A 26157-nucleotide genomic window follows, 5' to 3' on the forward strand; every position below is an offset into this window, starting at 1 on the left:
GAGTCTATGTAAATTCAGTCTTTTGCTGGCAAAACAGGTTTCCACAATAAACGTCAGTACTCCCAGGGCTCCACACACAAATCTGGTGTCCGCCTTCACCACACCATAAGTGCTCCCCCTAGGAATGGGCACTCACCAGCAAGCCAATGATCATTCGCCTGTAAGCATAGGTTGCTTGCACCCTTTGGTATTTTCGAACAGGAACTCTCCTATTGGATGACCACTGCACCATATCTTCTTGACCGATGGGACGTCCCAAAGCAGTGTCAATATAAGGAGTGGGAATAACACAGTCAAAAAAAAAAACACACACTTCCCAAAGGTAAAACAGCCAACCAGACAAAACAAGAGCTCAAATCAGGAACAACTGGAGCTTACCTGACAAAATACACCCTCAAAGAGGACTAAGCCTCTCCAACAGCGGCCTGCAAAACCTTGCGGCCAAAAGAAGCATCCTCAAATGACAACACATCCACCTTATAAATATTTGTGAAAGTGTGCACAGACGACCATGTGGCCACCTTGCATACCTGCATCACTGATGCCTGATGACAGAAGGCCCAGGAGGCACTAAGCACTCTTGTAGAAGGCGCCTCAACAGGGAAAGGAGGATCCTGACCCTTAATGGAATAGGCCTGCACCACAGTCTGTCTAATCCATCTGGAAATGGTCACAGCAGACGCAGCCAGCCCTTTACAAGGTCCATCTGTAAGGACAAATAGTGAGTCTGATTTCCTACACGACTCAGTCACCGCCAAATACACCATGATTGCCCGAACCACATCCAAAGAATGTAAGGCAATCTCTTTAGGGTGCTTAGGCTTAGGGCACAAGGAAGGCAACACAATGTCTTCATTTAAATGGAAACCAGAGACGATCTTAGGAAGGAACAACTGGCAGGGACGAAACACCACTTTGTCTCTGTGAACCACCAGGTAAAGTGAACGACAAGACAACGCAACCAACTCCGACACCCTGCGTGCAGAAGTAATAGCCACTATGGAGGCTGCCTTCTGTGACCAAGTAAGTAGAGGAAGCTCACAAATATTTTAAGAAGGCGGATTCTGAAAAACCGACAGCACCAAATTGAGGTCCCACGGAGGCAACGGAGACCTCACGGGGGGAGCCAGGTGGCAGACCCCCTGAACAAAGGATGAACAAAGGAATTTATGGCCAACGGGCATTAAAAGAAAATCACCAGGGCCAATATCTGGCCTTTGATGGTACCCCCAAAGCCAAACGCTGATCTACACCTTTGGAGAAACTCCAAGTCACGAGACACCGAGAAGGAACAGGGGGAAACAGGGGACAGGAACAGACACAAACAGAAACAGGAACAGGGGAAACCCCTCCCCCCACACTAACACCAAGTAATGTATGCCCTCCAGACTCAATAATAAATCTTCCTAGAAGTGGATTTTCAAACTTTTAACAATGTAGGAATCACCGATTCAGACACCCCTCTATCCTTCAACACCTGGCTTTCAAAAGCCAAGCCGTCAAAACCAGCGACTGTAAAGTAGGATGGAAGATCAGTCCTCGAGTTACCAGATCTTCTCTGAGAGGGAGTCTCCAAGGGACATAGTCGACCAGCCGTACTAGGTTTGCATACCTGGACCTGCGAGGCCAATCTGGTGCCACTAGAATGACCGGAATCCCTTCTGCCTCAATCCTTCACAGAAGTCTCGGCAGAGGAGTCAGCGGAGGAAATGCGTACATTAGACGATATTGGCTCCAAGGAGCTACAAGAGTGTCCATGGCATTAGCCAGAGGACCCCGAGACCTTGCTATGAACCTCTGCACTATCCTGTTGAGACGAGAGGTCAACAGGTCTACATCGGGACTCCCCCACCTGAGGCACAGTTGATGAAACACCTCTGGGTGGAGAGACCATTCTCCCTGATCCAACTTCTGCCGACTGAGGTAATCTGCCTGACAATTTTCTACCCCTGGAATATGCACGGCAGAGATGGCTGGAACAAAGCGTTCTGCCTATCTTAGAATGCTGGCTACTTCCGGGGCCGCTAAGACACTTTTGGTGACTCCTTGATGATTGACATATGCAACGGCCGTGGCATTGTCTGATTGAATGCTCACCGGGCGCCCCTGCAGAGATCCGTCCAGTGAATTAGGCAAAGCCTGACCGTCCGAATTTCCAGGATATTGATCGGCAGACTGGACGACTACCAAGTTCAAACCCCCTGAGCCGGATCCAAACACAATACACTTCCCCATCCCGGCATCCATTGCGACCACCATCCAGGATTTTCCCTGTCGAAGCGCAGGAGAGCAAAGCTACCAGATCAGGGATCCCCTCATACTCCGGCTTAACAAGACCAAATTGTCTAGTGCCTTTGGATTCTTGTTTCATTTTGACAAGGATCTCCTTCTGTAGAGACCTGCTATGAAACTGAACAAATGGAACAGACAGGAGACCATCAGGCCCAGCATTTGCATGCAAGTCCTGAGGGATGATCGCCAGTTGGACAACAGGAGCTGTGTCGCATTGTGCCACTGCTTGAGTTTCACCTCCGGAAGAAACATCCGGGCTAAGGTCATGTCCAGGGTCAGGCCCAGTTTTGAGGGCGGAACCAGAACAGATTTTTGGAAATGTAGTTTCCATCCGAACGCTTGCAAAGCTCACACCAAAATGTCCAGATTGTCTTTCAGGGCATTCTGAGACTCTGCTCGCAGAAGGAGATCGTCCAGGTACCCCAGCACCGCAATCCCCTTCTGCCTCAGTACAGCCAACACTGAGACCAACACTTCTGTAAACACCAGAGGAGCTGAGGTGAGACCAAAGGGTAATGCCACAAATTGATAGTGCTCCCCGCCGAGTGAAGGAAACACTGATGCCCGACATATATTGGGATATGAAGGTAAGCGGCCAAGAAATCCCCTTGATGAAGTGATGCCACCACTGTGCAAATGAATTCCATTTGAACTCCCACAAAGCGGTTCAAAGCCTTGAGATCCAGAATGAGACAGACCTTGCCTTCCTTTCTGGGAACAGTAAACAGGTTTAAATAAAACCCCTGAAAGCGTTCTGATTCCGGAACTGGTACAATGACCCCCTGTGAGAGCAGATTCTGTACCGCCCAAAGAAGACCTTGTAGACAATCTGGGGACAAACGCAGAATGGTAGGAAAGAACCTTGCAGAGGGCAAGGACCGTAACTCGATATTGTACCCAGACCAAATCAACTTGTGGACCCATTTGTCTTGAATCCAGGAGGTCCACAGATCAGGAAAGAAATGAATATTTCCCCCCTACCCCCAGTACGGATGAGGGCAGCCCTTCAGGCAGAAGTGAGCTTGTCTGCAGTCCCGCTCTTAACTTACCTGGCCAGGGCCTCTTTAAACCCACTGCGGGGCTAGGGGTGGATTTTGATCCCTGGTCCTTAGATCCCTAAGGATGAAAGGACTGTTTATGGGCTGAGAAAAAAGGACCAAGCTTGCGACGACTCTTTACTCCTGGCAGACTGTGGAAGCAGTGTACTCTTACCTCCTGTAAGACCCCTAATGATCTTCTTCATGGAAGCCCTGAACAAGCAGTCTCCTACAAAGATGAGATCAATCAATACCTTCTTGGAAGCCATGTCCGCAGACCAGTATTTCAGTCATATCATGTGGCGCAGAGTCACCGCCGTCACGTACACCCTGCAGGCTAAGGGGGCCGCATCCAGAGGGGCATCACAGATATACTGCAACCACTGGTCCACCAGCTCCGCTACAACAGGAGGAGGTTGTCCACCTTCCAAATCCTGGTGCAGGAGCTTAGCCCATTCCGTTAATGTCTGTGAAACCAAGGTTATGTCAAACACTGGCCACAAAATGGACCCGGCGGCCATGGTGAAAAGGTATCGTACCAGATATTCAGCTCTCCTGTCAAAAGGGGTCCCTAAAGGACAGAGCCCTCCACCGGAAGGAGGGTGGCTTTATTCAACCTGGAAACCTGAGAGTCCACCACGGGTGGTACTGTCAGTTTCTTTAGTAGGGACTCTTCAAACGGATACCTTCTACCAAAGAGCTTAGGGACCCCGGCAGTGTGTTTGGGGGAACCCCACTGACTTGCATCAATGTTGTCGAAATAGGCGGGAAAGGGAAATACCTTTGCCGCCTTGGAGGTCCGGTGGGTACCAAACTGCACCGTCGCAGCCGATGCAGTAGTAGCTGCGTCCTCCAATTTTAAAGTTTACCGCACTAATACAATCAATGCATCCACCAGCTCCTCTCATGCGCGACTGTAGTGGAAGAGGAATCATCCTCACTACCTGAACAGGGTGCATTGACGCAGACCCAGCAGGAAGACTCGCATCCGCGAGTCAAATCAAATTCATAATCTCAGGAGACAGAGGATGCAGGTGAAGGCGGAGGACGCTTTTTACTCATCCTATTTCGGAGGGCCAAATCTACTTTAGACACCAGTGACTGCAGGACCACCGTCATAGCAGACAAGGCCGACTGGAACCCCACAGGTCTCACAGCCTCAGTGAGGGGCTCAGGTGGTGACAGGTGCTCCAGGGACTCCATGGGTTAACCTGAACTGCCAGCAAAATGTGTAAAATTGCTGTGAAAAAAATACCAACCCACCGCTGCACCAGCGGTACTAGAAGTACCAGTGGACCAAAATCGCTATAGCAGCAAGAGAAAACCAAAAAACCCCCGCAGGGACTCACCACCCCCTTCACAGATGCAGTGTCAGGCTGCACGCCGTGCTGTGATCAGAGAGAAAGAGGAAGTTTATAGAACTGCCACTAGAGGCCTACTGCCGAATCACCTCCCCATAGTCTCCATAAATATGGTCGCTGATTGATAGTAATGGAAAACTATAAGAAAATGGTAGCCGATCGATACAGCACCCATCCACAACAAAATGAGGGCTGCACACAGCTCCCGGGACCCATCAAGGACCACCAAGTACAGTTGGACAGCAAGAGGGGCCCCCGCTAGGGAACCCCCACCAGGACCACCCAGCCAAAAAAACGCGTTTTTGCTGCTGACGGCACGCCCCCCTGCCCCTGCTCAACACCCCCACCATAAAAATCAGGCATGGTCGCCTCAGGTCACTCGTGGGTCCAACAAACCCAGGGAGGGGCCCACGTCCACCTTGAGGGGCCACAAGAGGTGCGGGGGGGACACTACTTACTGCACCATGGGACCAGGCGGGCACCACTTAATCCAGACAACACACCATTTTGGCATGGGGTGCTGCGGGCCAGAGGTATGCTGCGACTCAGGTCATGACTAGGATCGTGACCAGGGCTATGCGTCTTCGCGAGACGTTCAATTCGCCTGCCAGCCCCCGTCCAGTGGGGCTATGTCATGGCCAACCCAGCACCCAGCTAAGGTCGGGTCACGCTCACTGGCCAGACTGGGAAGACCGTAAGGATCTAGGATATCCAGCCCGTTGCCCAGTCCGGCACTTGCAGGAAGTCTAAGTATACCCCCTGGGACTGCCTTATAGGCGTGGTCAAATTTTTTCCAGCCTAGTGTCCTCCTTCTATGGAGAGCAGCATAAACTCATCGGTCAAGAAGAGATGGAGCCAATGAACGAAAGAAAAACTGAATTTTTGAAAAATCTTACTGTAAAATTCCTTTCTCTGAGTCCTCTGACAGTCGCCGCCCACTCATACAGTCTTCACCAATGGGTATTGACCTTTTATCCATAGGAGCAAGCTAGGCATAATACTTATTAAAAACAAAGTAATTAACATAGACACACCTATGGGGGCTGTCCCACTGGTCCAATACCCTCCTGCAATCAGCCATCCCAACTCAGTTTGGTAGCAAGCAGTTAAAGTCCAAAGAACCCCAAATAGAGGGGCGGGGGCGGCGACTGTCAGAGGACTCCGAGAAAGGAATTTTACAGTAAGATTTTACAAAAATTCAGTTTTCTCTTACGTCATCTGACAGTCGCCGCCCACTCATACAGTCTTCACCAATGGGATGTCCCAAAGCAGTGTAGACATGAGGGGTGGGAAATGCAACCATCAGAAAGGCAACGCAGCACCCACCGCAGAGAAAGGAACCTTACGTGAGCAGAAAGGTATCCTCTGGGCAACAGAAAAGCTCAACTGGAGCAACAACCCAGGAAAGCAAATAAACAAGGGGGAAAACAACCCCAACAGCCAGAGCCCTGCAAAACTAGGGTCCCCTTAAGGCACTGGCGCGCACAGAACTTTGCGGCCAAAAGAGGCATCTGCCGATGCCAGAACATCAAGTTTGTAGAACTTTGAAAAGGTGTGCACAGACGACCAAGTCACAGCCTTGCACACCTGGACCACCGAAGTCTGATGCCGGAAGGCCCAGGACGCACTCACCGCTCTGGTAGAGCGCGCCTTGACAGGGAAGGGCGGTACCCGTTCCTTAATCGAATAGGCCTGCACAATCGTCTGTCTGATCCATTTTGAAATGGTCGCCGCAGACGCAGCCATACCCTTCCGAGGTCCCTCAGGAAGGACAAAAAGATAATTTCGACTTCCGAAAGGATTCAGTGGACGACAGGTAAACCCTGATAGCCCGGAACAACATCCAAGGAATGTAAGGCAAACTCCTTAGGATGTTTAGGATTCGCACAAAGCGAAGGTAAAACAATGTCCTCATTAAGGTGAAAATCAGAAACCACCTTTGGAAGGAAGGACTGGTTGGGTCGCAAGACCACCTTATCCCTATGAACCACCAGGTAAGGGGAGCAGCAAGACAAGGCCGCCAACTCCGACACTCTGCGTGCAGAAGTGATCACTACCAGAAAAGCAACCTTTTTGACAGAAGAGGCAAAAAAATCTCCCAGATGTTCTCAAAGGGAGAATGTTGCAAAACGGACAGAACCAAGTTCAAGTCCCAAGGAGGTAGGGGCGCCCTCCGAGAAGGGGCCAAGTGATGCACACCTTGAATAAAGGTGAGAATCAAAGAGACGCCAATGGGCGCTGGAAAAGGACGGCCAGTGCAGACAACTGGCCCTTAATCGTGGACAACGCCAGGCGCTGATCCACACCAGTTTGTAGGAAGGCTAACACCCTTGCCACCGAGTAGGAACGAGGAGGGAAGCCTCTGGATTCACACCAGGCAAAATAAGCCTTCCAGGTACGGTAATAGATCTTACTGGACGAGGCTTTCCTAGCCTTGAGCAAGGTAGGAATGACCTCAGAAGAGAGACCCCGATCTCTCAGGACCCGGCTTTCAACAGCCATGCCGTTAAAGCCAGTGACTGTAAAGCAGGATGGAAGATCGGTCCCTGAGACAGTAGATTGTCTCGTAACGGTAGCAGCCACGGAGGCTCGATGGCCAGTTGAATGATGTCCGCGTGGCCAGTCCGGGGCCACCAGAATCACCAACTTCGGTTCCGAGACCAACCTGCGCAGAACCCTGGACAACAACTGAATCAGGGAAAGGCATACATCAGACGATACCGGTGCCAAGGCACCACCAGCACATCCGAGGCATCTGCCAGAGGATCGCGCGTTCTTGCCACGAACCTTCCCACCTTGTTGTTTAGCCGGGACGTGCACAGGTCCACATCCGGGGATCCCCATTTCGCACACAGCATTTGAAAAACCTCCGGGTGCAGGGACCATTCCCCCTGGTCCAGGGTCTGGCGGCTCAGATAATCAGCCTGCGAGTTCTCCGCACCCGGAATGTGAACTGCCGAAATCGCCGGGACGTGAGTCTCGGCCCAAGACAGAATGCTGGTCACTTCCTGAGCCGCTCGGGCACTCCTGGTGCCCCCTTGGTGATTGATGTAAGCCACCGCAGTGGCATTGTCCGTCTGCACCCGTACAGGGTGGCCCTGAGGACGATCCAACCAATGGAGCAGGCACAGCCTGATCGCTCTCAATTCCAAGATGTTTATCGGTAGGGATGATTCCTCCACCGACCAAGTGCCCTGGGCAGACAGGTTGCCCAGGACGCCACCCCAGCCCGACAGGCTGGCATCCGTGGTGATCCCCGTCCACAGCAACGGCCGGAAGGATTTCCCCTCCGCTACGGCCGGGGACCAAAGCCACCACAGAAGAGCCACTCTGGTTTGGTGACTCAGAGACACCCTCAGGTCCAAGGACTGAGGGAGCCTGTCCCACCTGGCCAGTATCTCCGCTTGGAGAGCGTGTGAAACTGTGCAAACGGTATCGCCTCGAAGGCTGACACTATCAATCCCAGGGACCGCATACAGGTCCTGAGCGATGACGACTCGTTGTCCCTGAGGGACCTGACCTCGCTCTGCAGGGTCCGGAGCTTGTCATCCGGCAGAAACACCTACGCTTGGGCGGAGTCCAAGACCATTCCCAAATATGGGAGACGAACCGAAGGAGACAGTCGACTTCTGAACGTTAATGGTCCACCCGAACTCCTGGAGCGTCTGAACCGTAGTGGACAGATCGCGTAGCAGGCTCTGACTGGCACTCGATCTTAACAGGAGATCATCCAGATAACCCAAGACCACAATGCCCTGTGCCCGCAATAGGGCCAGAACAGGAGCCAGCACTTTGGTAAACACCCTTGGAGCCAAAGCGAGACCGAAAGGTAACGCCACAAACTGATAGTGTTCCTCCACGATAGCGAATCGGAGGTACCTCCGATGACCCTCGAATATGGGGATGTGTAAATACGCATCCTTTAGGTCGATAGAAGCCAGGAAATCTCCCGGACTCAGGGAGGCCACCACCGAGCAGAGCAATTCCATGCAGAATTTTTGAACCCGCGCAAAGCGGTTCAGAGCTTTCAAGTACAGAATTGGACGTACCTTGCCCTCCTTTCTGGGCACAGTGAACAGATTTGAGTAAAACCCCCGAAATCTGTCCCGATATGGCACCGGGACGATTACCCCCTGGGCGAGTAGATCCTGAACCGCCCGATGAAGATCTTGCAGCCGATCTGGGGTCAAATGAAGATTTCAGGGAAAGAATCTGTCCCCTGTTCGCGAAAGGAATTCGATCTTGTAACCTGATCGAATGATTTCCTGAACCCACTTGTCCGGAATCCGGAGCAGCCAGGGTTGGAGGAAACCGTGCAGACGTCACCCCACCCCTGAAACGGGTGAGGGCGCCCCTTCAGGCCGTGGCGGACTCTGCCGCCGCACCAGCCTGGGCGGCTTTTGGCTTGCCCGCCTTGGCCCTTGAAAGGTTTCCCCTTGTCCTGCGCCTTGAAGGCACGAAAGGACCCCTGATTTGGTTTAAAGGAGGGGCCCCGCTTACCGTGGAAAGACTTACCCCTAGGAATCTGGGGCAACAGAGTGCTCTGGCCCCCAGTGACACCTTTAACCAATTCATCCAGGGATTCTCCAAAAAGACGAGACCCAGCATAAGGAATGTCAGACACGGTCAGCCGACCAGCTTTTTAACCAAATCAAGCGGCGATTAAGTACTGTGACAATAGATAAACACGCAGCTCATTCAAGGCCGCATCGCACAAATACATGACCCCTTGATAAATCTGGTCCACCATCACCAAGCTAGTAGGGGGGGCAGAATCAGCCACGAGGGTGCGTCTGAGCACCTTGGTCCAATCCGCCACGGCTTGAGCCACCATGCAAAAGGCGAAAATATGTTTCAGCATGGAAACCGCCACCATGTAGGAATGTCAGGCAAGGGATTCCAGACTCCTATCCATAGGATCCTTAAACACCGGAGAATCCTCAGTGGGTACCAGAGTGGCCCTGTTCAATCTGGCCACAGTGTGATCCATTTTGGGAGCCACAGACAAATCCGTAGGAGACGCAAAGGGGTAGAGGAGTTGAAACTTCTTTGGCACCACAAAAGTGTGCTTCAAGTTGTGCCATTGTTCATTTACAGTTTCGTGGAACTCAGCGGGGCAAGGAAATACCTGCGCCACCTTACGGATCTGTGGGTACCAAAAGAGGACCGTTTTCCCGGAGGATTGGGCTCATCCTCTAAATGTAGTGTTTCCTTAACGGCAATGATCAGCGCATCTATAGCTGTGCGGTCCTCGGCCGTCCCAGGGGGGGGAATCATCCACCCCCGCATCCTCCGCCTCCCCCTCAGACTGAGACTCTTCAAGGGGCACACTATCTACGGCAACCATGTCAGATTCAGAATCAGAAGAAAGAGAGCCTAGGCCTTTTTCTAGCATCCCGTTCAGTCATCAAAAGATCCACTTTGGACGCTAAAGTCGCAAGTGCGGCAGTCAAAGCAGGCAGAGCAGAAGATTCAGAGGAACCTGAATCATCCACCAAAGCTGGGGGAAATTTGCTGTCCTGGGACTCCATAATAAACTTTTTTTTTTTTCAAGGTACTGGCCCTTTAAGCGCACCGCGATCCCCCGCAGTACACCGCTATGAAGGATTCTGCAAGCAGACCCCCCAAACAGGAATAAGCTGATAGCCAGAGGTATTCCCACAAAAAAACAGCAAAGACAGACCCCACAAGTGTTACCACACGCCTGCCGATCTCCTCTGTACAGAAAGAGTGATGTCACCGCAGGAGGCTGAACTAGGACTTCAGACTAAGGAAACATGGTTGCCCATAGAAAGCAATGGGAGGCTCCGGGAAAATGGCCGCCGACATGTGCTCAGGAGAACACATTGCCACACACAAGATGGCGCCGCAAGGCGCCAAAATACACTACATACATCGCTGCAGAAGCGCCCACAGTGAAGCCAGCATCCTGCCCACACCTAAAATGGCGGACCGGCGGTTTTTAACCCTTTAGTGGTCGCTGCACGTGTCTGCACCTCCACACACACCATAAAGTGTCACCTAGGAGAGGGACCCCAAAAACCCACATAGCGAACTAGCTGAGTTAGAGTCCCCGCAGGGACCGGCAGAAAGGGAGCCCCAAAAACGCACAGACATTAGGGGATACCACAGACACACAGGACTGCCAGCCCCAGACAGAGGCCCCACACAGAATGTACTTACCGTACCCGATGGCGTGGGTGCCTCACATCGATGGGAAACCTCCCACCCCAGATGCCGTCAGCCAAAAACGCAGGACGCTAGCAACGCACGGAACCGTGGGAGAGACGTCCAGGCGAGGTGGCCACCTCGCGGGCTTTCATCCCTGAAGGACAGGGATGGGTCGTTTGCGAGGCCAGGGTGTACGCATAGCCTGCTAAATGCTCGATGGCGGGTTGGGACTCCCAGCTCCGCGACGCCGTCATCATCATCTTGAAGACTAACTAAATGCTGATAAACCGCTAGTAATGCAAAGAAAAAAAATGCATTTGCAGAAATAAAATCATAAGAAATAGAAGAAGGCTGAGACGGTAGCCCCAGCACAGGGAGACCATATCTTACTCCTAACTAGGCAAAAGACAAACTGAGTTGGGATGGCTGATAGCAGGGGGTTATTGGACCAGTGGGACAGCCCCCATAGGTGTGTATGTTAATTACTTTGTTTTTAACAAGTCTTATGCCTAGCTTGCTCCTATGGATAAGAGGTCAATACCCATTGGTGAAGACTGTATGAGTGGGCGGCGACTGTCAAGAGGACGTAAGAGAAAAAACGTTTTGCCTTTAGTTATACTTTTAACATTGAGTCTGTCTAGGATTACATGAAGAGACAGAAGGATTTAAGGCAGCCTACATCCACAGTAAATCTGTGGTTAATTCTCCAAGATGTTTGAAACAACCTTTCAAAAACCATGTGCAAGTGTACTTAGAACAAGTGATGCTGTTTTGAAGGTAAATGGTGGTCACACCCAATATTGATTGGATTTGCATTTCTCTTCTGTTCATTTACTTTCCATTTTGGTTATTGATAACAATATTAGAACTTCTATTTCTGAAAGCATTCTGAATTTACAGCATTTAACACCTGCTTAAAACTTTTGCAGAATACAGCACAGTACTTTATACACATACACACTTGCAATAGCGTTATCATAAATTAGCTTGCATTCAGACTGCTTTTTCATTGACTTGTTTGGCTGCAAAAAAAAGGAAGCAAGGCAATTTCTATACAATCCATTTTGAAATGAAAATCTAGTGTTCAAGATCTTAAAAGAAATGTCAGTACAACTAGCCTGCCCATCAACTGATTGAAATTCGGACAGTTTCTGCTGAATTGGTCAATGGCAGACTTAAAGTGGATGTAAACCTGATTCGTAAAATCTGACCTGGGCACATATAACTGTAGTGTTTACTTATCTTTCTCTGAAGCCCTAAGTCCCGTCTTTTTTGGGAGATGGGAGATAAAGGCAGATGGAAAATTGTGTCAGGATGGGTGCTATAAAAATAGATTAGCAGAGAGCTGGTCTATTCACAGCACAGCATCTTCGTTCCTCTGCCTATGTGGAGGGGGGGGGGGGTGCCTTTCCTCCAATCAGCTGTCACACAGTGTATGCCAAGACTCCACTCCTACAGCTTAAGCGGGAATTAAAAAATCTAACACAATTTGCACTTTCTAAACAGTATATAAAGCTGAAGACAGCATATATACAAATAAAACTTATGTAGGGAGATTGGTTTAATCTCTGTGTATCATCTAAAGCTATTCACGTCACTGGGTATAGGAGAGGGTTTTCATCCACTTTAACTCACAATAGAGAAATACAAAGTGCTTGGGCTGAAAACACACAAAAAAATATAATTTCTAGTATCTTTACTGAACACACCCGTTAAACATTCACAGTGCTGGAGGAAAAAAATAAGTAAACACTTGGTGTTAATAGTCACAATGCTGGAGTGTTAATATCGGTAAAACCTCCTTTGGCAGCAAGCACTTCCAATACCTCTGAATCAGACCTGCACAATTTTCCATGAGTAATTATTGACCATTCATCTTTATAAACTGCTTCAGCTCAGACACATTTGTAGAATATCTGGTGTGAATAGCTCTCCTGTGGTCATTCTACAGAATCTCTTTAGGGTAAGGTCTGGGCTCTGACTGGGCTACCCCAAAAGGCACATTTTTTCTAAAGCCAGTGGTGGATTTATTATAATGCTTAGGGTCATTTTCCTGTTGCATCACCCAATTTCTACTAAGCTTCGACAGCCACCTTGACACTATCCAGTACGATATTTTGGTAAACTTGGGAATTAATTTTCCCCTTGATGATGGCAAGTGGTCCAGGCCCCAGGGCAATGAAGCAAGCCCAAATCTTAATGTTCCTCCCACCCTACTGTTGGGATAATGTTTTGATGTTGTTAAGCTGTGCCGTTTTTGAGTCACACATAGTGCTGAGTATTCTTGCAGAACAATTCACCTTTTGCGTATGGTAGACAGGGATGTTTGCCAGTTCCAGTAAAGTCTTCAAGCCTTTACGTTTAGGTTTTTCTTTATCTCATGGAGGATTCTGCATTGTACCTTGGGAGCTATTTTGGCTAAGCACCCACTTCTAAGAGTAGCCACAGTACTAAACGGTCTCTATTTATAGACAATGTGTCTACCTGTCTACTGATGGGTGCCTAAGCATTTTGAGATTGCTTTGTACCCTTTCCAGCCTTGTGCAGATCAGCTACTCTTGATCGTATGTCTTCAGAGAGCTCCTTTTTGTGAGGCATGGTTCACATCAGCTGATGCTTCTTATGAACAGGAATCTTAAAATATTTGAGAGTCTTAACCATCAGAATAGCTCTAAACCACATTCTAAAACCAATTTCATTAATTGGACTCCAGGACTGCAAACTACTAATTCCAATTCGCTTTCATTAAAGTAATTAGTTTATAGGTTCACTTACTTATTCCTTCAACACCGTGAATGTTTATTGGGTGTGTTCAATAAAGACATGAGAAAAATTAAAATTGTTTATGTTATGAGCTTAAGCGCATGGTGTTTGTCTACTGTGGCTTAGATAAGGATCAGATCACATTTAAAGTGTGTGTTAAGGCTAAAGGTTTTTTTAACTTCATGCATCTATGCATGAAGGTAAAAAAAACTTCTCTGTGTAGCAGCCCATCCCTAATACTTACCTGTGCCTGATCTTCCTCCAGTGATGTGCACAAGAGCCTAGGCTCTCTGGGGACTCTCCCTCCTCATTGTCAATCGCAGTCAGTGAGCCAAATGAGGAGAGAGAGAGGGCTGGACCGAGCCACAGCTCGGTGTGTGAATAGACATGGAGAGCCACAGCTCGGGAGTGAGCCTACTCTGGTGCCCCCCTTGCAAACTGCTTGCTCTGGGGGCACTTGACAGGAGGGAGGGGCCAGGAGAGCCGGCAGGGAACCTGAGAAGAGGAGGATCGGGTCTGCTCTGTGCAAAACCACTGCAAAAAGCAGGAAAGTATAATGTTTGTTACCGTGTTTCCCCGAAAATAAGACAGGGTCTTATATTAATTTTGGCTACAAAAATCATACTAGGGCTTATTTTCAGGGGATGTCTTATTTATTTACAGTATGTACAATGACGATCTTAAAGTGATTGTAACCCTAAAATAAATAAATATTCTGATCCTTTAAAGCACGATAAACAGCACAGTGCTTGTGCTGTGTCATTTAGCCCTCTCTAGGTTCTAAAAAACCTGTAATAAAAAAATAAATGTTAAAAAAAAAAAAGTTCTCTCCCCCTCTCAGCTCAGAAGTCAGCAATTATGACATTCTCTAATCCCAAAAATAAACCTTGGATAAAGTCATTGTAAAATTATGTAATTGATTTTGTAAAAAGATCATTATAGACAGTGGGGTGTGTCTCCTTTTGTAATTTTATTGTGGAAAATACCTTATTTACAGCACTGCTGGGCACTCATGTGACCCTCCGGAGCTCTACTTTCCCTCTCCGAATACTGCAGACGGAGGGGCTGAGATCAAGGATTTTAATAGGGCTTATTTTCAGGGTAGGGCTTATATTGCAGCCATCTCAGAAAATCATGCTAGGTCTTATTTTCGGGGTAGGGCTTATTTTGAGGGAAACAGGGTATTTTTAAAAAAATTTACTTTAATATTACTTTAAGGCCTGGTTCACACCTACGGACTTCTTGGGGCTTTTTGCAGAAATGCACTACAGTCCATTTAACATGGTTTCCTATGGGACACATTCACATCTATGCTTTTTTCAGCCGTTGTGTTTTTGTAAAGGGTCAGGGACTTTCTAAAATGCAGGCTTCAAATGAGATGCTGCAGAAAATAATTTAGTGCATTTTTGATGGGTTTTGCGTTTTTTAATCTGTCCAACAACAAATTGGCCAAAAAAAAAAAAAAAAAAAAGAAAAAAATTCAAAATGCAGAAAAAAAAACAATAAGCATGAAAAGACATGGAAAAAGCAAAAAGCACTGCACAAACTCCATAGGTGTGAACCAGAGTTTATGGCAGATTACTGCAGAAAATAAGTTAATTCCAAGGAGTTCACATACTTTTTCTTGCTACTGCATGTACACAAACTCAACTTTTTTTTTTTACCCATTTCAGTCTACTTTACAAAACAGACATACCAACAAGTACATAAAGCTCTGGCTCTATGTACAACGTCCTCACAAGATCATTAATGTTTGCACTGTGATATGGTTTAACTATAATTTCTCAGTTGAACTACAGTACAACTGTGTTTCAAAAACATGTAAATGGAACATTAAAATTAGCAAAAGTTCTCTACAGACCAAGAATGAGGAGCTGATGTATGAGATGGGTAGTGAGTCAGTCACACAATATTTGTTGGATTAGCCAAACATTCAGATGAGAGTGGATACAGAAATGAGACTCTCCCTGCTCCTTTAGGTGTTTGGAGCATTTCAATTATTTTCCTGGCATGCTGTACATACCCTGCAGGAGTAAAGATTCTGAGCAGTACCCACAACGGGAGTGAGAAGAGACAGAAAAATATCACAGAAAAGAAAAGATAATTAAGAAAAACAGGGAAATAGTGAGGGTTATGGTGTAGATCCCAGTATTTTTAAAGAACAGAATGATTGTAAAGGCAGAATTTTTATTATTTAAAAATAACAAAACATATCAAACTTACCTGCTCTGTGTAAATGTTTTGCACAGAGCAGCCTTGATCCTCATTTTCTCTGGTCCCTCGCCAATGCTCCTGGCTCCTCGCACCCAGCTGAGTGCCCTTATAGCAAGCAGCATGCTATGGGGGCACTCATGCATGCTTGCTCCCGAGTCGGCTCTGTGTGTTTATAAGACACATGGAGCACGGCTCGACCCCACCCCCACTCCCTCCTCACTGGCAATGACTGAAAGCAGCAGGAGCCAATGGCCCCCGCTGCTGTGTATGAGCCAATGAGGAAAGAGGGAGCCGGGAGGGCCTGAATCAAGATCGGGTTCAGATGAGTATTTAGGATGGTGCTGGGGGGGGGGGGGGGGGGTTGGGGAAGAGCTGCAGGCAGGTTTTTTTTACCTTGCACAAAAACATGAGATTGACTGCAGAACAAACAAATAAAGAAGACCAAGTAATACATCGAGTCTGCCCCATTCTTTTCCCCTGTCCAAAACATTTAGTGACATGCTAGAATGCATCCCATATACACTTCTTGTTGCATCAAGAGTGCATATGATATTCATATACACAATTCTCCCAGTTCAAAAGTGCACCCCTACAAGTGCATTACATTGTTTTTGTACAGTGCAAATGCTTTTCCTAATCACCCTTTAAATAAATTCAAGTTAATGAGCAAAACAGACCTCCTGACCACAACTCCTAAAACTGAATTTCCATTCCCTCCTGATAATGCACACCTGTGCAGATTAAATAAATACTAACTTACCTACTAAATGTGGCCTTCTCATTTTTGGTGTCCATTGTGAGTCTGATAGTTTCATGTCCAGCTCCAGTGCTGATAGTTTCAGTCACAATATTCGTTTTTTCTTCCTCCTCACTGTCTGAGCCACCAGAGGAACTACTATCTGAACCAACAACTGGGGCCTTCCTGGCTACACACACATTCCACACGCAGGGGGATGCAGCACTAACTGAAAGAAGACAAAACAACCATATTATTAATTCAATTTAAATCTTCCCTTTAATTTGGTTAAAGTGGGACAAAACCCATCAGACTTTAAGCCTCATGCACACTGGTCCTTTTTGCAGCTGCTCCTAGGGGAGTCTGGCGTTTTTTTCCTTGCCTCTAAACTGCCCTGCATGTTAGCCTGAGTTTCAAATCACACATAGGCTTTTAGCAACGTTTAGTAGAAGGGGCTTTTAGAGGCAGGGAAAAAAACACACTGCCAGTGCATCAAGAAAACTGAATTTTTGTAAAATCTTACCGTAAAATTCCTTTCTCTGAGTCCTCTGACAGTCGCCGCCCACTCATTCAGTCTTCACCAATGGTTATTGACCTCTTAGCCATAGGAGCAAGCTAGGCATAAGACTTGTTCGAAACAAAGCAATTTACATAGACACACCTGTAGGGGGCTGTCCCACTGGTCCAATACCCCCCTGCTATCAGCATTCCCAACTCAGTTTGGTAGCAAGCAGTTAAAGTCCAAAAGAACCCCACTAGAGGGGCGGGGGCGGCGACTGTCAGAGGCCTCAGACAGAGGTCCGAGATTTTACAAAAATTCAGTTTTCTCTTACGTCCTCTGACAGTCACCGCCCATTCAGTCTTCGGCAATGGGATGTCCCAAAGCAGTGTAGACATGAGGGGTGAGAAGCGCAACCGTCAAAGGCAACGCAGCACCCAGGTCAGAGAAAGGAACCTTATCTGAGAAAAAAAAGGTAAAAACTCTGGGTAACAGAAAAGCTCAATTGGAGCAAACCACCCAGGAAAAAAATAAACAAAGGGGAAAACAACCCCAACAGACCGGGATGGACAACCTCATGTCCCCATCAAGGTACTGCCGCACACAGAGCTTTGCGGCCAAAGGAGGCATCTGCTGTTGCCAAAACATAAAGTTTGTAGAATTTGGAAAAGGTGTGCATGGACGACCAAGTCGCTGCCTTGCACACCTGGGCCACCGAAGCCTGATGTTGGAAAGCCCAGGGCGCATTCACCGCCCTGGTAGAGTGCGTCTTGACAGGGAAGGGCGGAACCCGTTCCCTAATTGAATAGGCCTGTACAATCGTCTGTCTGATCCATTTTGAAATGGTTGCCGCAGACGCAGCCATACCCTTCCGAGGGCCCTGGGGAAGGACGAAGAGAGAATCCGACTTCCTGAAGGATTTAGTAGACAACAGGTACACCCTGATTGCCTGGACTACATCCAAGGAATGCAAAGAAAACTCCTTAGGATGCTTAGGATTTGCACACAGCGAAGGTAAGACAATATCCTCGTTAAGGTGAAAATCTGAAACCACCTCAGGAAGGAAAGATTGGTTAGGTCGCAAGACCACCTTATCCCTATGAACCACCAGGTAAGGCAGCTTACACACGATACTCCTGTTAGAGCATCTACGTTTTCTGGCGTAATTGTAATGCGCGCATTTTCGCGCTCGTGCAAATGCGCGTTAATTTATTCTAGCGTTCTTGATATTCAATTAGCATTTTGGGTCATTTGAGCGCATTCGCGCATATTTGCGCAGATCAGGCGTAAATTACTGACCAAAAATGCAGATTTTTCTATTTTGTTCTTACTGAAGAAAACGTGGCGCTCATTTACGCAGCTGTGTGCAGCACATTAAGGCACATTAAGAATGAATGGGCTCTATTATAGCTCAGAAAAAAAAAGCTGTACTGAGCATTTTTAAGCTGCAGTGTGCAAGAGGCCTAAGGGGAGCGGCAGGACAGAGCTGCCAATTCCGACACTCTGCGGGCAGATGTGATCGCCACCAGAAAGGCAACCTTTCGTGACAGCACAGGCAGAGGAATCTCCCTGATGTTCTCAAAGGGTGGACGTTGCAAAACGGACAGGACCAAATTCAGGTCCCAAGGAGGTAAAGGCACTCTCCTAGGAGGAGCCAAATGACGCATCCCCTGAATAAAGGTGCGTATCAAAGAGTTTGACGCCAAGGGGCGCTGGAAAAGGATTGCCAGTGCCCACAACTGACTCTTAATAGTGGTCAGCCCAAGACGCTGGTCCACACCAGTTTGCAGGAAGGCCAGTACCCTCGCCACCGAAAAAGGAGCGAGGATGGATGCCCCTGGACTCACGTCTTGGCCCAAGACAGAATCTTGGTCACTTCCTGGTGCCCCCTTGGTGATTTATGTAAGCCACCGCAGTGGCGTTGTCCGTCTGCACCCGCACAGGGCGGCCCCGAGGATGATCCGACCAACGAAGCAAGCACAGTCTGATTGCTCCTAGTTCCAAGATGTTAATCGGCAGGGAGGATTCCTCCTCCGACCAAGTGCCCTGGGCAGACAGAGTGCCCAGAACGCCACCCCAGCCCGATAGGCTGGTGTCCGTGGTGATCACCGTCCACAACAACGGCCGGAAGGACTTCCCCTCCGTCATGGCCGGAGACTGGAGCCACCACAGAAGATCCTCTCTGGCTTGGCGACTCAAAGATATCCTCTTTTCCAAGGATTGAGGACTGTCCCACCTGGCCAGGATCTCCGCTTGGAGAGATCGTGTGTGGATCTGTGCAAACGGTATCGGCTCGAAGGCTGACACCATCAATCCCAGGGACCGCATGCAGGTCCTGAGTGACGAGGATTTGCTGTCCCTGAGGGACCTGACCTCGTTCTGCAGAGTCCGGAGCTTGTCCTCCGGCAGAAACACTTTTGCTTGGGCAGAGTCCAGGATCATCCCCAAGTAAGGGAGGCGAACAGAAGGGGACAAAGTCGACTTCTGAACGTTGATGGTCCACCCGAACTCCTGGAGCGTCTGAACCGTAGTGGACAGATCGCGTAGCAGGCTCTGACTGGCACTCGACCTTAACAGGAGATCGTCCAGATATCCCAAGATCGCAACTCCCTGCGCCCGTAAAAGGGCTAGAACAGGAGCCAGCACTTTGGTAAACACCCTTGGAGCCGAAGCGAGACCGAAAGGTAACGCCACAAAAACTGATAGTGTTCCTCCGCAATTGCGAATCGGAAGTACCTCTGATGACCCTTGAAGATGGGGATGTGTAAATACGCATCCTTGCGGTTGATGGAAGCCAGGAAATCTCCCGGGCTCAGGGAGGCTACAACCGAACGGAGGGATTCCATGCAGAATTTTTGAACCCGCGCAAAGCGGTTCAGAGCTTTCAAGTACAGAATTGGACGTACCTTGCCCTCCTTTCTGGGCACAGTGAACAGATTTGAGTAAAACCCCCGAAATCTGTCCCGATGCAGCACCAGAACTATCACCCCCTGGGCGAGAAGATCCTGAACCGCCCGATAAAGATCTTGCAAACGATCTGGGGTCAAATGAAGATTTGAGGGAAAGAACCTGTCCGCTGGCCGCGAAAGGAATTTGATCTTGTAACCTGATCGATTGATTTCCTGAACCCACCTGTCCGGAATCCGGAGCAGCCAAGGTTCGAGAAAACAGCGCAGACTTCCCCCACCCCTGGAACGGGTCGAGGCGGACTGGGCCGCCGCGCCAGCTTGGGCGGCTTTTGACTTGCCCGCCCAAGGCTTCCTCTGGCCACCATGGCCTTTGAAGGGTTTCCCCTTGTCCTGTGCTTTAAGGGCACGAAAGGACCCCTGATTTCATTTAAAGGAAGGGCCCCGCTTACTGCGGAAAAAATTACCCTTGGGATTCTGAGGCAGCAGAGTGCTCTTGCTCCCAGAAAGGAGGCAGCAGAGTGCTCTTGCCTCCAGTGACCCCTTTAACCAATTTGTCCAGGGAGTCCCCAAAAAGACAAGTCCCCGCATAAGAGATGTCAGACACCGTCTTCCTGGAAGTCTGGTCAGCCGACCAGCTCTTCAGCCATACCAAGCGACGGGTAAGCACCACGACACCAGATAGTCGTGCGGCTAAAGGGGCCTCATCCAAGGCCGCGTCACACAGGTACAGAACAGCCTGAATAATCTGGTCCACCATCTCCAAAGTAGTAGGAGGGGCGGAATCAGCCACGAGGGTGCGTCTGAGCACCTTGGCCCAATCTACCACAGCCTGAGACACCATGACGGAGGCGAAAATAGGTTTCAGCAAAGAACCCGCCACCATATAGGAGTGGCGAGCGAGAGATTCCATCCGCCTATACGTGGGGTCCCTGAACACCGGAGAATCCTCCGTGGGTACAAGAGTGGCCCTGTTCAACCTGGACACTGTGTGATCCACCTTAGGGGCCACGGACCAGCGCAAATCCGTAGGAGACGCAAAAGGATAACGGAGTTGAAACCGTTTTGGTACCACAAAGTTGCGCTTCAAATTGCGCCATTGTTCGTTCACCACTTTGTGAAACTCAGCGGGACAAGGAAACACCTGTGCGGCTTTCTGGGTTCTACGGGTCCCAAAAGGAGGACCGCTTACCCGGAGGGTTGGGCTCATCCTCCAAATGTAGTGCATCTTTAACAGCGGTAATAAGTGCAGACATAGCAGCGCGTTCTCTGGCCGTCCCAGGGGGGGGGGGGAATCATCCCCCTCTTCGTCCTCTGCCTCCCCTTCAGACTGGGAGGAGTGAGACCCTTCAACGGGCACACTGTCTATGGCAACCATGTCAGACTCTGAATCAGAGGAGTGAGAAAACCTAGTCCTTTTCCTAGAATCCCGTTCAGCCATAACAGATCCACTTTGGACGCTAAAGTCGCAAGTGCAGCAGTAATCGCAGATGATTCAGATGTACCTGAATCATCCACCAAAGCTGGGGGGAATTTGCTGTCCTGGGACTCAATAAAAAATGTTATGGCGCTGGCCCTTTAAATCGCAATAGCGGCGATCCCACCGCAATGCACCGCTAATAGGGACTAGACTGAGAAACCCCTCCGGCAGGAATAGAACTGATAGCCAAGAGATATTCCACAAAAAACAGCAAGAACAGACCGCCAGGAGTGTTACCACGCTGGCTGACGATCTCTCTGTATGAGGAAAGGAAGTGATGTCACACCGCTAGAGGCTAAACAAGACTCAGGCTAAGGGAAAATGGTTGCCCATAGAAATCAATGGGAGGCTCCGGGAAAATGGCCGCCGAACACATGTATAAAGGCCAGCTGTCACACAAAAGATGGCGCCCGAAGGGCGCGATACACTAGCAAGGAAAATGGCTGCTGAAGTGCCCACAGTGAAGCCAAAGCAGCCGCCCACACCCAAAACGGCGGTTCCGCATTTTTTTCACCGCTGTGGGTCGCCTACACATGTCTGTACCAAGCATTGCCACAATAGTGTCACCGACGTTAGGGACCCCAATAACCCCCCATAAAGCGTCCTGAACGTGGTAGAGCCCCCGCAGGGACCGGGAGTAATGCGAGCCCCAGACACACAGACCTAACAGACTGCCATCCCCAGACAGAGGCCCCACACAGAATGTACTCACTGTTCACGGTGGTGTGGGCACCTCTCTGCGACAGGAAGCCTCCCACCCCAGGTGGTGGGGGTGCCGTCAGCCAAACAGGACTCTAGCAACGCACGGAACCGCGGTTGAGACGGCCAAGCAAGGTGGCCACCGGCCTCACAGGCTTTCGTCCCTGAGGACAGGGACAGGTCGCTTGCGAGGCCAGGGCATACGCATATAGCCTGCTAAACGCTCAATGGCGGGCTGGGATTCCATAAGGTCCTCTGTCCTGAGACACCAGGACGACCAGTCCGACTCCCAGCTCCGCAAACACCGTCTTCTGAAAATCCGACTAACTAGCGCAGGAACAAATAAAAAGCTAGTAGTGCAAGAAAACACTTTGCATAAAATAAAGTAATAAAAAACAGAAGAAAGGCTGAGACTGTATCCTCAGCACAGGGATAGCCCATCTTACTCCTAACTAGGCAGAAGACAAACTGAGTTGGGAATGCTGATAGCAGGGGGGTATTGGACCAGTGGGACAGCCCCCTACAGGTGTGTCTATGTAAATTGCTTTGTTTCTAACAAGTCTTATGCCTAGCTTGCTCCTATGGATAAGAGGACAATACCCATTGGTGAAGACTGAATGAGTGGGCGGCGACTGTCAGAGGACGTAAGAGAAACAGCAGCTTTTTGGCGTGTTTAGCACTTGAGCGGAATTCATTTCAATGACCAGACTAAATGATTATTCTGGCCAACTATATGAATTGATGCCTAAGCACTTAAAGGGAGTGTAAACAATCACCTAGTAAAACAACCCATTCAGTTTAAAATAGAAATGAAAGGCAAAACATTTTTGAATAGATATAAAAAGTCATCACATGCCCTCTGTCCTCAGCTGCATAAGAGCTGGGGGGAGGAGAAGCAGCAGCACACTGAGTTTCCCAGTGAATGGCTGTGCAGCAGGGGCGTGTTAGGAAAAGTCTGATCATTGAAGAAGAGCACACCGAGTTCCCAGCATAGCTAGAGAACTGACCACGATGTGTTCTCCTGCTTAGTGTGGTCAGTTTTTAATAAGAAAGCAGAGGAACTGGCAGGAACACCAGGGATTTGACATAAAGGAAGCATACAAAGAAAACAGGATACTTTCTCATACAAGTACATGGTAAAGCAGGCACATATCATGAAGTTTTGAGGTAACAAACGCTTTAATGCCTGTAAATATGCCTTAACGTATTACACACTTTTACAAGTGTCAAGATGTTTTTTTCTGCCATAATGATGAGAGTTACCTGAATGTCCTGTGTGCAAAGGGTCTAAGGGTCCTTTCACATGGGCTTTCCGATCAGGTCCGCCTGTCAGTTGAGGCGGACCTGATCGGATGCTCCATGATGACTCCTATGGAGCAGCGGATGTCAGCGGTGACATGTCCGCTGACACCTGCTGCTATCCGATCCTGTCCATGGAATACAGACGGATGGAAACCCTATTTTCCATTGATTTGGAGGATGGGATGAAAACAGACAGGCGGTTTATTTTCACTCGATCTCCCATAGAGGGGAGCAGGGCTCTGACAGGTCCATCTCAGCACAGTGCGCAGAGACAAACCTGTCATCCGCCTGCTCAGCGGGGATCGGCGGATCAATCCCCGCTGAGCAAAACAGGGAACGCCGAGCGGAAAGCCTGTGTGAAAGGACCCTAATGGTTTCCAAAAACAGTAACATTGAAAACCCCTTTCAAATAGACTATGTCACATTTTTTCAAAGAAAAAACATATCCAGTGTAAATCAGTATGCACATCCGTCTTCAGTTTAGTTCACGTCAGTTTATATCAGTTCAGTTTACATCAGTTTACCGGCATGGTCAGTTATAAACAGGAACCACAGGGAACCAGCAGGATCCCAAGATTTTTCAATAAGCTAGCAAGTAAAAACTTATAGCTACATGTACCAACAAGTGTGACTAAATACATTTTTTTTTTTTTTTACGGCAACATACTCTTTAAAACTTTAGCCCATGGAGTGGACCGTGTGCCATACTATCTAGAACAAGCAATAGGCTCAACTCACAATGCTGAAAAGTGTAAACCTCTAACAAGAAAAAAGAACAAAGCATATCCTTTATAGTGTATATTAGCCTCAATCCAAAGCACCGAGTTTCCTCTCTCTCTCTCTGCATGAGTCACTAATATTAGATCAAGCAGCATCCCAGGTGATGGCCCGCCTCCCACTGCAGCATAAAGCAGCTGCCTGACAGCCTCAGCTGTGTTTATTTCCTTATGATTCTGTGCAGAGTGGCGTGTGTCCAGTCCCTCTATGCACCTTTCATTGAGCTCTGTGCTCTAGCTGTGCATTGTGTGCAATGTAAGATCCCAGTTTGTGTTTTGGGAGGACGTAGAGAAGAGATGGCTGCAGATAAACAGTTATGTGGAGGATTTGTTTCATCTCAGTGAATTACCTGAGGCTATTCACTTCACTGGGTATATGTAAGGGTTTACAAACACTTTACCACAATATTAAAGTAGTAATAAGCGTAATACATCAAGTGCAATAAAAATAAGCATTCCCCAGTAAACTGTTTACTAAAGATCTTATCCTGCACTTGCAATTTACAACCTTCTATGGTGCTGGCTCCTGTGGACGGTATAGTCCCAAGCTACTATGTTAGATTGGAAAAGGGGGGGAGGAAGAAAGGGATTGCCTTTCCAATCTAGGCAATGGGGCTGTGTATTTCTATTGAAACATTGAGTGCCCTAAAACAGGAAACCCGAGGCAGTGGTCACTGCACCAGCTTAACATAGGCAAGAATTAAAATATTTGTCTGTTCTTCATTCATCCATTGACAGATGAAAAATGGACATCAACGTGCCTCTAATGGATGTAAATGGATGATCATCAATTTACATCCCTTTACATCTGCTTCCATCAACATCCGTTTTTTGGAACAGATCAAAGCCCAATTTTTCGTCAGAAAAAAAAAATCAGACTAAATACCAATGTTAAAATCGACAAATTGTCCTTTTTGCATACAAAAATGGCTCCGGGACTCAAGTGGTTAAGGACGGATGAATAACTGATGAAAGACTGATGACAAACTTCATCTTGTTTTTTTTTCTTAGAAAAAACGTGACTAAACTGATGAAAAGGGGCCTTCGTCTGATGAGTTAGCTGTGTGTATTAAAACAGTAATAAATACAAACAAAAATGTATTATATTCTAGTTTGACCAATTTATATGTATGGTAGCTGCATCAGTTTTCATTTTTTAGACACTTTCCCTTTATTTTCACCTGGCGATATTGCCAGGAAGTCTATTATTTTTCCACTTAATCAGATTAGGCTGCCCAGCAAAAGTTTTAGAAGGCTGAGACAGACCATTTAACATTAACAGGGGTGCTTAAAAAGGTCATCTTTTTTTCATTTTTGCAGAACCTTTATCCCAAAAGGAAAAAAATGTTGCTGCAACTGCTTAAAAAGTGTTACCTGGAGTTTAACTTTAATTTGTTAGTTCAGTCCAACAAAATCTGCTAGTGCATCTAACACCACCCTCACCCCAGATTGAAAGTGTTGCTGTCCAAAGGTGTCTCTGTTGCCCCTCCATCAAGAATGGGGACACCCTAAGACAAGAAGCGTGTAACTGGCAGGACTACCAGGTGAAATAAATGGGGAAAAAAAAGCCTAAAGAAAGAAAACTCAGGCAGCCACCTCATTAACCTGCTTCCCACCCATAGGCTGTCTATATACAGCCTCAGGTTGAAGTGGGTAAACCCAGATTATGGTTGCAGCTGCAGCCATGATCCTTGTATCAATCTTTGCAGCTGGTGATCACCTAAAATGTAAAATTGACCAGAGTGGCTATACAGCTGCTGGATCACTTTTACAGGAATGGAAGAGGGTCCCCCAACGCTGCCACCTTTACCGGGCTTTCACGTCCTATCAGGGAGCACGATAACTATGTGACCAGCCACATCCAATGCTATACAAAGTGAAAGAAAGGGACGTTGCTCCTTCCCCTTTGTTGATGTCAGAA

The 26157-nt window shown here is 48.3% G+C and overlaps 1 protein-coding gene across 2 annotated transcripts in view; it reads right to left on the reverse strand.

The window, feature by feature from the left end:
* Positions 1-26157, reverse strand: part of PPP6R2 (protein phosphatase 6 regulatory subunit 2) — a 367586-nt gene that overhangs the window by 37602 nt on the left and 303827 nt on the right. Inside the window, exons 20-21 of one of the 2 annotated variants that reach the window (XM_082254943.1) lie at positions 16599-16803; positions 15648-15665 (exon numbers count right to left, since the gene is read on the reverse strand). In XM_082254943.1, coding sequence (XP_082111069.1) covers positions 15648-15665; positions 16599-16803 — 223 coding nt within the window. The remainder of the gene's footprint in view (positions 1-15647; positions 15666-16598; positions 16804-26157) is intronic. The other variant, XM_082254944.1, reaches the window with a different exon arrangement.

This window comes from Pelophylax lessonae, assembly GCF_965119305.1.
Source record: "Pelophylax lessonae genome assembly, chromosome: 4".
Classification (NCBI taxonomy): Eukaryota; Metazoa; Chordata; class Amphibia; order Anura; family Ranidae; genus Pelophylax; species Pelophylax lessonae.